At 41.0% G+C, this 12182-nt stretch overlaps 1 protein-coding gene across 6 annotated transcripts in view; it reads right to left on the bottom strand.

Moving 5' to 3' along the window:
- Nucleotides 1-12182, bottom strand: part of DAAM2 (dishevelled associated activator of morphogenesis 2) — a 160773-nt gene that overhangs the window by 20736 nt on the left and 127855 nt on the right. For all 6 annotated transcript variants that reach the window (XM_072642003.1, XM_072642007.1, XM_072642004.1 and 3 more), the window contains exons 11-14: nucleotides 11342-11480; nucleotides 10154-10212; nucleotides 9850-10034; nucleotides 8972-9274 (exon numbers count right to left, since the gene is read on the bottom strand). In XM_072642003.1, coding sequence (XP_072498104.1) covers nucleotides 8972-9274; nucleotides 9850-10034; nucleotides 10154-10212; nucleotides 11342-11480 — 686 coding nt within the window. The remainder of the gene's footprint in view (nucleotides 1-8971; nucleotides 9275-9849; nucleotides 10035-10153; nucleotides 10213-11341; nucleotides 11481-12182) is intronic.

Here is a 12182-nt window from a genome sequence, read left to right as displayed (position 1 = left end):
AAAACTGAGAGATGACTAGCTTTCTCTTCCTCCAGGATAAAAAGTTCTGTTTCCAAGATTCCCAAGGGATGGGGGGAGGGAAGTATTCTCTTTAAACCACCTTTCATGGTTCTAAACCAGAGCTGACAGACAGCTCCTGACCTGACCAAATGTCTTCCATCACTTCAGTTCATCTTTCTTGCTACCTCACTTCAGAATCCCTACACATGTTCAGATGTCTCTTGCACCTTTAAAACTGCATCTTTCACAGTTCTCATAGCTCTGAGCCCAGGAAGGGAGACCCTCTCTTTGCTTCTCCTCTCCCAACACCAATTTATCCTTTCCTTACCTTTCCTGCTTTCTCAGCAAGCTCAGAAAATGTAACTTACATTTTCATTTAGTTCTATTTTTAAAAACTTGGGAAAAGAAAAGAAAAAACTGGGCTGGGGGTGGGGGCAGGGATAGGGTAAGAACATTCCTGTGGCCTTCCCAAGGCCTTGGGACCCTCACTAGGAATGTTGGGCCAGGGAGTCCGAGCAGCAAGGGGTCTAGGCATCTGGCCAAGTCCAACACAGACACATTCTTATCGAGGCAGAAATAACCATGGATAGAGTGTGTGTGTGTGTGTGTGTGTGTGTGTGTGTGTGTGTGTGTGTGTGTGTATTGGGGAAGGGGGTTAATTTGCTGAAATGGGGAAAGGATAGATGAAGGAGGAGGTAGGGAAAAAAGCCAGGTTCCTCAAGGTCAGGGATCAAATGGAAAATTTGAAGGACAGCAGATAGTACAGCAGAAGCTAGGGCTTGAGTATGGATGAAAGATGACTGGGAAGGGAAGGGGATGGTAGCTGAGGTGGGGAGTGGCAGTGAGGATTGCTGCAAGGACCTTGTAACAGGGAACCCTGTTACATCTGGACTTCTCTAAGTCATCTTCCATCTAAACCTTGCTCCAGTTCAGAGAATCACAACATTTTTAGAGGTGGTAGGGACCTCAGCAGTCATCTGGTTCAACCTATATCCCATTAGAGCAATCCCCACTATAACATACCCAGTGAATATAACTTTTGCTCAGAGTCCTCTGAGGCAGGAGAAACCACCTCCTTCAGGGTCTGCCTATTCCACATGGACCACTCTAACTATTAGAAAGTTTTTTCTTGGCATCAAGCCTAATTTGCCTCTGTAGATTTTGCTAAGTTCTAGTTTCTGATTTTGCCCTCTGGGGCCAACCCTTCAAATACTTGGAAGATGGCTATCATGGCACCTTGAGTCTTCCCTTCTCAAGGTTAACTGTGCCCTTTCCAACCAAACCTCATATGATATAGATTCAGGGCCTTTCCCCATCCTTGTCCTCTTCTTTTATGTGGTCTCTAAACTGTGCTTACCAATGACCTTTCAAAAATATGGCACCCAGAATGGATCACAGTATTCCAGATATAATTTGATCATGGCAGTGTATTATTATTCTTTATTCCTGGAAGCTATTCCTCACTTAATGCAGCCCAAAGTCTCATGAATAGACAGATGTGTGTGTGTATGTGTATTTTGTCCCTTGAATCATCACCCTCATCATGACTCCTCCCAACTCTTCTCATTACACTCTTAGTGGTAACCTCATCAGCTCCCATGGGTTTAATGACTATTCCTTTTTTGTTATATTGTGCACAGCAGGCAAGGTTAAGTGGCTTGTCCACACAGCTAGTAAGTGTCTGAGGACACATTTGAACTGAGGTCCTCCTGACTCCAGGGCCAGTGCTCTATCCACTGCATCACTAGCTGCCCCAGTTTAATGACTATTTCTCAGAGTCGTTAGGTGACACAAGGGATAGAATGCCAGATCTACAATCAAATAAGGTTCAGATCTCACTCCAGTACTTAATTAGCTATGTGGCCTTGAAACTGCCTTAATTTCCTCATTTGCAAAATGTAGATAATAATACTTACTTTCCAGGGTTGCTGTGAAGATGAGAAAATATTTGTAAAGCATTTTGCAAATCTTAAGACACCATACAAATGAAAGCTATGATTATTGTTATTAGCAATGGTTCCCAGATCTATATAATCAGGCCTCATTTCTCTCCAGAGTTCCAATCCCATATCACCTAATGCCTACCTGACATTTCGAATTATCTCCTACAGGAGTTTCAAACTCAACATGTCCAAAAAAGAATTCATTCTCTTTTCCACTAAACACAACCTTTCTTAATTTCCCCATCTTTTATGAGAAGTCTTTCCCAATGCCCCTTAATTCTAGTGTCTCTGTTATTTCCTATTTATCCTATACATAGCTTGCTTGTGCTCTCTCTCTTTCTCTCTCTGTATGTATGTGTGTGTGAGTGTGTGTTTATATGTTCTCTCCCCCATTAGATTGTAAGCTCCTTAAGGGTAAGGATTATCTTTACTACCTTTTGTCTCTTTTTGCATTCCTAGTTCCATCCATTCTTCTGGTCACTTAGGTTCACAGTCTGAATCATACTCAACTCTGCATTTCTCATCACCCCACATTTCCAATTAGTTGCCAAGTCTCATGAATTCTCCCTCCAGAACACTTCTTGTATCCATCCCTTTCTCTCTCTACACGTGTGTCTATGACCCTAATTTAGGCACTCATCACATGCCCCTTGAGATATTGAAATACTCTACTAATTGGTCTTCCTGTCTTGGTTTCTTCCCTCTTAATCCATCCTCCTTATAAGCTCTACTACCAAATACTTCCAGGAGGTCAAGAAGGAAAGAGACTGAAAATAAAGACACTGGATCTGACAATGAAAGGACCTTTAGAAATTTCTCTGTTTGACACCTAAATCCCTTAACAACCTGACTCCAACTTCCTTTTCCAGTCTTGTTATACATTGTTCCCTTTCGCACACTTTATGATCGTGCTATAGCTCACATATGGCAATTTACATCACCGGGACTTTGCATTATCAATGTTCTCTGCCTGGGACATTCCCTCCTTCTCTTTGCCTGCTATATAATCTGTCTCTGTCTATCTCTCCCTACTCTCATTATTTCAACAATGAACCCTCCTAGTCTTTTTTCCATCTCATTTTCTTTTATTTCCACTTTTACTTCCATATGCTATAACCAAATCTTGATAATTCCTCCTCTGTAATGATCTTAGGATCAGTTTCCATATCGTATTAGTTCAGGTCCTCATCACCCCATACGTGCTACACATGGATTATTGCTACAACCTTTCCCTGTACCAATCCATCTTACATACAACTGCCAAAGTAATATTCCTCAGAAATGTTTTCATTTTGTCACTGTCATGCTGAAGAACTGGCAGTTACTTTCTAGTATCTACTGTCTGAAATTCTGCCTTCTTCAGGTCTAGCAGTCAAGAACCTACATGTTCTAGACCTCAAGGGCTTTTTTTTTTTTTTTTTTTTTTTTTTTACAAATTTTAGTAACAATGATCTTAATATAAATCTAATACTATGTAAAGCATACAGAATAACTGCAGTCTGGCTTCTGGCCTTATCCTTAACTGAAACTGCTCTCTCTGAAGTTTCTGAAGGTCCTTTACTTGTCAGACCCAATGTCTTTATTTTCAGTCTTTTCCCTTCTTGACCTCCTGGAAGCATCTGACACCACTGACCATCTTTATGAGAATATTCTCTCTTTGTACTCCTAATGCTTATCTGTCAATCTCTTCCACTGGATCATCAACCTTATCCCATTCCTATCTATGGGTGTTCCCATAGGCTCTGTCCTCCTAGGCTCTTTCCTTTTCTCTAAACCTTTTCCTACTAATCGCATCAGGTTTTATGAATTCAACCACCATATGCATGCAGATGACTCCCTGTCATAGTTCCACATCACGAATTACCTATTGCCTGTACAGAAATAGATACCTCAAACATTATCTTCTCCCCCTACCCCAAGCCATTATTTCTTCCTAATTTCACTATTTATGCTGAGGGCAATACCATCATTCAGTCACCTATTCTACAACTTTGGAATCATTCTTAAATTGTTATTTCCTTTTATCAGCTCTCACCTTCCCCCACCATATTTAATCACTTGCCAAGTCTTGTAGATTCTGTATCCACATTATATTTCCCATCTGCCCCATTCTTTCTGATTACATGACCATCACCCTAATTCAAAACTTCACCACCTCCTAATTGACCTCCTTTTTGCAAGTCTTTCACCTTTCTGATCCAACTTCCATGTGGTTTTCAAATTAATATCCCTAAAGTACTGGTCTAACCATGTTATACCTCCTCTCAAGAAACTCTAGTGGCTCCCTGTTGCCTATAGAATAAAATAAAAACTCCCTTCTTTATCATTTAAAAGCCTTCTATCCCCAGCTCCTAGCACAATGCCTAGCATGTAATATAACATTAACTTTTTGAATGAATAAATAATAAAAGATCAGATCCTAATGAAGATTTCCTTATGTTGAAAAGATCAAAAAGCTATGGATGACGGTTCAGTTGCTTCAATCAATGATAAATACAACAGAATCTCAGTATGGTCAAAGGATCTAAGTCATCTTTTGGAGTTTGCTATTATAGGGATTACCAAGTATAGTATTCCTTACAAGAATAATAACCACATGTATTTATGTAGGGCTTCAATGTTTACAAAGTACTTTCCTCACATGAACATTTAAACAATATGATTGTCTCTCTGAGATGACATATAAACACTTCTCTATATTCCAAAGAGATCATATTTGTAAAGCACTTAGCATGGTGCCTGGTACACAGTAGCCACTTAATAAATGCCTATTCTCTTTCCTATTCCCTTATCTGTATTGAATAACTGACCATGGACTGGCTTGTGACATCTCAAATATCTTCAAACATAGAACCAGATATGATTTTATCAGTGGAAATTGCCTTAAAGAGAAGGCTGCTGCATACTAAGGACCATGGACTTTTCCAACTGACTTGTGGCTGAAAATTTCCATATGTATTAGCTTCCCCATGAGAAGGTGAGCTTCTTTGAAGCTGGGTTTTGCCCTGCTATTTGTATCCTGAACATTTAGCATAGTGCCTTGCACATAAAAAGCACTTAAGAAATACTTCATTCATTCATTCCTTTGTTGCCATTGTAATTGTTATTTAACTCTTCATGTATATGGTCTGTATAAATTTGCCGAGTTTTTAAACTTATATCATTTAAATTTTATTAACTTAGCTTTTATGAATGTGAGCCATAATCAGTAATATTTCTAGTAATGAAAGATGAATTCTGTTTTCATAGTCATCATCATGCCATGCTACCTCTACTCTGGCCATCATCCTCATCTCCCGCTTACAGGAACCTTGGCCTCTGCTCCTGGGATGCTGTCTTTGATAGGTAAGTTTTCATCTTTCCTTCAATCAGGCCTCTAGAGTCATTCCTCACCTACCTTCACGCCATGCCCCCTCACCCTTTCTTTTCTCCCCCTGTTAGAATTGCCTTCCCTTGTTAGAATAAAAACTCCATTAAGGCAGTAACTGACTTATTTACTTGTATTTGTATCCCCAGGACTTAGCTCAGTGCCTGACAGAATACGTACTTAAAAATGTTTTGTCTATTTCTTCAGTTTTGCTGGCCATAGGACAGAGTTTACTTGTTCATCAACAACAACCATTTCTCATTTGTTACAGAATAGGAATTAAACAGACATCATAAAATCACAGATTTAGAGGTAGAAGAGACCTTCAAGTCATCTAGTACAAACAGCTGTGGAAAATGAGGCCCAGAGTGGTTAACTGACTTGCCTAAAGTCACATTGGTTATAAATAACAAAGCCAAGATATGAATCTAGGTCCTCTGATTGCAAATCCATCAGTGATGACTGTAAGAGATACTTGTCCTAAACTTTAGCAATAATTGCTATTACATTTTATTTACAATTCCAAGAGTAGAGGGCATTCAATAGTGTTAGATCATGCCTATCAAGTATTTCAAGTTTTTTAAAAATACCTATGGACTTTATGAATATCCTATCTTTATTTATGCGTAGTCTCCTCTACTAAATTACCTGTTTGGATGAGATGACTTTTTCTCATTCATTCCCCTCACTAGACAGAGGAAATCAACAGTGGAAGAATGGGAGTCATTTCTGCAAGGTCATCCAACCAGTTATTGACAGATTAAATACCAGACTCAGGTTTCCTGGCTCTTAACCCAATACTTTTATGAAAGAATAAGCCCCTTATGGCCAAGGACCATTTCTTGTATGTATCTTTTTCCTAGCAACTAACATAACCTTACATACAATAGGTGCATAATAAATAATTGACTGGCTGGCTGAATGACTTACTTGAAAATAACAAAAGAATCTCAGCAAATAACTGAACATCCCAGTTTCCTCATATGTAAAGTAAAGGAATTTGGCTTAATGTTCTCTAAAATTCCTTCCAGTTCCAAAATTCTGCAATCTTATGATTTTTTTTTTTTTATGCCAATGGCCAGGTTACTTTCTTTCTTTTAGGGACAACTTCATTACTCTATTCTCCATCTCTAGCTGGCTACTACTTTGAGTCAGTGACAGTGGTCTTATAAAGTCATAACTAACATGGGGCAAACAGGGTTTTATCCTAGGACACCAACATTCAGTGGGGTATGTTTCCTCCTCCTGGCAACTGCTATCCTTGTATCTCTTCTGAAGATCATCCACCTCTCCAGGAGATAGCTGCCCCTACTAATCTTCGACACTTTACAGCACTGACAGCTCCCCTAGCACACCAACCCTGCCGCTGCATTGTTATTTCATTCTCCCCTCTCCTACTCACTCCAGTTGTTTTTACCAGAGGTGAAAACATTCCCAGTTACAAAGGTGGGTATAAGGTACAACTCAAATAAGAACTGGTTCATATGCCAACAGATTTCAGAGTAATGGGCATCATTAATTATAGCAATTTATATACTATTGACAATCACTCGTTAAATGGTAACTAATATGTATCCAGTTATTTACAACTACTCACTGTATATATATTTATGCACACCCAACTGTAACTCTTCCTATTCTGGTGATGTAACTGAAAGTCATCTAGAGTCACTCACCATTAAATGGAGTGTTCCTTGAGGGCAGGAACCCCCTTTTTGAATTCCCAGCACTTAGCACAGTATCTGGTATACAGTAAGTACTTAATAAATGCTTATTGAATGGCTTAGTTTTATTAATGATGATACTGTAAACTGTCTTTCCAGATATTAAATGCAGCAGAGAGACTTCTCTTTTTTTCTTATGTAGAACAAAGGCACTGACCAGCTTTCATAGTTTCATAGTGGGGAGAAAATATTTAACTGTCTGAGTGGTAAGGTGTGTGTGTGTGTGTGTGTGTGTGTGTGTGTGTGTGTGTGTGTGTGTGTGTGCATGTGTGCATGTGTGTGTGTATGTATCAAAGAAATGAGTGGAACAATATCAGCTCATGAGGTTGCTCTGAAAACTCTGGTTAGATGTCCTGAACCTTCTTAGACACAGCTAGATATTATCGTATAAAAAAATGGAACTGCCAGAGACTTTTAAACAATCCCCCATATCACTGACAACAGCATTACCTCCAGTATGATGGTAACAACTTAACAAGTGTTTGTTGACTGACTACTTTCTCTCTACCCTTATCTCTTGGCAAGAATTCTCCACTTTGCATTTTATATTTCATTCTCTTGATAAGAATTAGTCATTTCATGTCTCCAGGGTTCATTTCTTGCTTGTTCCTCACCTGAAACTGATGGGGTGCTTGGGTGCATGTGCTTGGGCCCCATTCTAAAATCACATTTCTCTTTAAAACTCACATCTCTCCCTAGCCTCAAAATATTATCTCAGGCAGTTTCTCCCCAGCCCAAGGACACAGCTTGTCCCAGCAACAACCGTTATCTCCCTGCTCTAGTAGCCAGCTGCACCTACAGAACTCATTCTGTGTACTGGATTAATGGGCTGTGCACTGGGTCATAATGACATTTACTATCCACTGACCAATCATACGTATCCTAGACTTAGACATACGGATACTCCTTTACATTTGTCTTGTCTAGCAAGACATTGACAAGAGAAGCCTGGTTTTTCCTGGCCAGCCCTGACCCTTGGTTGACTTAGTGACTTTTCAGCCTAAAACCACACCTCCAGGTAGCCCCTCCTTGGGCTATTATTTCCTGATGGATTCTGGGTAAAATACCTGTGCAGTAGATACCAAAAGTGCATGTTCCTTTAAGAAGTGACCACTCCTTAACCACTCCCTAATTCCACTCCAAAACACCTAGTTAGCATATTTGGCACAAGGGATACTACAGAATATAACATATAAACTTTCCCTGTAGCCCTTTAAGGTTGCAGGTTCCCTACGAACTCTTGCCTGCTGAAAAGCGTAATAAATCTTTATCTTGACTTCAACAATGCTTGAGTCCAAGAATTCTTCTCCAGATGACCTGCCCTTGGTACCCTGGTCTTTGTGGGGGTCTCACATCCCCTTCCTGCCCTCATCATGACTGTAAACAAACTACCCACCCTACTAAGGATGTTCTCTTTCCTTTTTTCCATGTGCATCACTTTACTTACAAGTTCAGTTTATATATTCCTTGCCTTCTTAGGACTCAGTCATTTAATTATTACTATAGTAATTTTTTCTTGTTTCTATATTGCTTTGCACATATTTTTCTGTTTCTTCTTTTTCTTCTTCTTCTTCTTCTTTTTCTTCTTCTTCTCCTTCTTCTTCTTCTTCTTCTTCTTCTTCTTCTTCTTCTTCTTCTTCTCTCTCTCTCCCTCTGTACTTTCTCTCCTTCTCTCCTCTCTTTCCCTTACTTCCTCTCTCTCTCTCTCTCTCTCTCTCTCTTCCTCTCTCCCTCTCTATTTCTCTCTCCTTCACTCTCTCTCTTTTGTATCATAGCTCTCCAGTTAGGACAGGAACTCCTCAAAGGTCAAAACAATGCCTCCTTTTCCCTCCATATCCCTCCAAAGGACACAGTTCATGGTTCTGTAAACCATAGATACTCAATGAATAGGGTTTCAGAGTAAAGGATACAGCCGTCATCCAGGTCCCTTTGCTCACCTCATTCAACTTTACCCAGTTGAAAGACTTCAGAGGATGGGAAGGCTGCGGGACACACTTCTTCCTGAGGGGGGAGCAGCCACTAGGGAGAGAGGCTAGAGGAGGGGGCATCTCCATGCCAAAGCAAGGGGGTGCCCCTGGAGGAGGGGGGGGTCCACCAGGTGGAAGAGGTGGGGGTGGAGGTGGAGTGTTACAGGAGATAGGCAGGGGAGGTGGGGGTGGAGGCAAGTCAGTGGAGTTCTTGGAGGAGAGGATGGAGACTGGGCCTCCTGGAGGAGGAGGGGAAGACACAGTACCAGTGGGCTGAAAGACAAAAAAAACCAAGGTAATCAGCAACAGTGGTGTCTGTGACATTCCTAACTTCATTGTGTCCTTGCATCTTACACCCACTTCCACCTTGAACTTTATACCCACCCTAACCCTCCTCATGTCCTCTCTCCTCTTTAAACCCTAACCTTACTCTTGCATTCACTCTTATCCTCATGTTTCTCTTTCCAGATCCAACAAACGCACAGCATACAGATAAGAAACCATAAAAACCTGGCATCTACATGACACAGATATGGGATATTCATAGTTATAAGAGACACAGGCTAACATAAGACTGTATATGTTCAATGCAGCCTTAATGTTATCTCCAGGGCTTCCCTTACTCTTTTCCTCAGTTTGAGGTTTTCCTAATCCTTCCCTTCTCCCTACAACCTTCCCCTGCCATGTGTGCACGTGCGCACACACACGCACACACACATACACATACACACAGTGCTACTTAGCCTCCTCAATGGGACCTGGTGCACTCCTCTTTCTCATCCCCAGTCCTGGACCATCTCCTCTGGTACACTCACATTAGAAGGGATGTAGTAGCCAAAAACTCTTACCGAGAACTCACTAAGTTGGGCTACCAACTCTGCCAGTTGTCCCCGGGCTTGACGTAGCTCCTGGGACTCTCGGGCCAGCTTGTCCTTCATTTTATTCAGAGTCTTCATCATCTCATCCTTCTCTATGGTTTTGGTCTCACATTCTCGCTCTTTCCGCTCTAGCCGGCTCACCAGCTCCGTGTGCTCTGGGGGAGCAGGGAGAACCAGCAGGGAGAGGATGGTTACCAACATGGCAAGAAGGATTCTGGAACATGAAGTGACTGGGTTGGGGAGGAACAAAGTAGTCCTGGACAGACAGACTTACCTTTTCGGAATTTCTCAGCCTGATCTCGCCATTGATTCACTTCATTTTCATTGACTAGCCTGGGGAAAGAAATTATCTTTCATTTGCTGACAGTCTTCAAAACCCAACCCTTCCACTATATCTACTCAACCCTCAGTCTCTTCCTTTGCCCCTCTAACTTGTTTCCCACTCCATCCAGCCCAATTTCTATCCCTTCAGCCTATCTCTTTTTCCCTAAACTGTTTATACATAATCCCCCTAAACTGATCACCTGATTTCTCAATCTATCTCCTTAAGTTTCAGTTTGCCCCAAATTTTCATTATCTCATCCAACTCACAGTACTCTAAAAGATTAGAATCAGGAAAAATATTAGAAATCAGTTCTAACCCAATCTTCTCATTTTATAAACTGTATAAGTAAGGCCCCAAAAGATTAAGTGACTTGTCCAAGGTCACACAGCAGATTAGTTTCGGGATTGGAACTAGAAAATGGTCATCTTAGTTAAACTCTCACCTGTTCTCTTCTTCCCCACAAATTTTATTTTATTTTTTAATATCCCACCCTCTGCTTCCCATGTTAGCTGGAGTCAGGATGATTGGGGAGGGGGATAGGAAAACTGTTATTGACAGAGATGCTAGTCTTTTGGCCCTAACCAGCATCCAAATTCTCAGCTTTAGTGTTAGTACTAGAGACTTGAGTGCATTGTCCTCCACCCTCCTCAATTCCCCAACAATGTGGCTCATTTTGGTTAACTTCTTAAATAGAGAAATACAGCAAACTCTCGATTATCTGTGCTAATGAGAAGTGTGGCACAAAATAATTCAAAACTTTGGATAATTAAAATAACCATTTCTACTTGGTTTTGCAATGCACAGCATGAATTATTTTAAGCAGATTTGCTCCCCTAATGATATTTGGCTCAGGCTAATACTAAAATACGTCTGTACGGTTTGAATAGATACTGATTGATGGTGTAGAAATGGCACCCAGAAATATATTGGGTGGGAAGGGGAGATAAAAGGAAGTCAGTCTGGAATTAAGCATTTCTTGTGAATAAACCTCAAAGTGGATAATCGAGAGTCAATTAGCTTTCTATAGACTACTTGGAGGTTGTCTGCTTTGGGAAGAGAAAGTTGAGGTTTTGTGGATGGAAGGGGTAGAGAGGGGGTAGGGAGAAGAAGGAAGGGAGAAAGGTCACTGCTGCTCACATCTTGATGACATTTTTGACGTTGAAGTTCTCCAGGGGTGCCAAATCAGGGTCCACGCCCCTCTCATCCTGTAGGACGATCTGCTGGAGGATCCGGTCAAGGAGCTGCCAATGATGGATGCTCCCACCATTCCGCTTATCTGAAGGCAAGGCAGTCACTGTGTCTTTACTGAGCCCCAGGGGCTAGGGCCTGGGTATCACAGCCTGGGGCACAGAATAAGGAGCAGACACAGCCCCCCACTGAAGAAGGAGATGTGGTCTGCACTTTGGGGAAGCTCCCAAACTAATGGGGGGAGATCAGAAAAAAATGTAGCTCCTGGAAACTAATAAATCTAATCAACTCCCAATTGGTGAGTTTATCTGCTGTGGAATTTTAAATCCTCAGGTCCATCTCTCACCACTCACCTAGCTGGGATTAGCTCCCCTAGCTTTCAGTAAAGTGTATGTTCAGAGAGGAGAAATTCATTTTCACATCTCCCAAAGGAAAGTGTATTTAGAAAGGTGAATCAATTACAAAAATCTTTATGATACACAATGAATTCCAAAGGAAAATAAAAATGAAAAATAGATTGTGCTTTGAATTATTTATGCCACTACTCCATAAGAACAGACAATTGAGAGGTAAATATTACACAATATTACAGAAGAGTAGGGGTCATTATGTGGATGTGCTTATGGGATGGAGAATAAGTAGTGTTATTCAAGAAAGGCATCCCAGAGGAGGTGCCTTTAATATAAAGGCAAAAACACTGTCTTGTTTGTTCAAGGACCTTAAGTCATCAAGGCTACTGATCTTTAGTAGTTCAGCTCTACGCCAACTCCTCCTGAACCCTATTCTTGGT

This window comes from Notamacropus eugenii, chromosome 2, assembly GCF_028372415.1.
Source record: "Notamacropus eugenii isolate mMacEug1 chromosome 2, mMacEug1.pri_v2, whole genome shotgun sequence".
Classification (NCBI taxonomy): domain Eukaryota; kingdom Metazoa; phylum Chordata; class Mammalia; order Diprotodontia; family Macropodidae; genus Notamacropus; species Notamacropus eugenii.
This window is presented reverse-complemented; position numbering and strand designations above follow the sequence as displayed.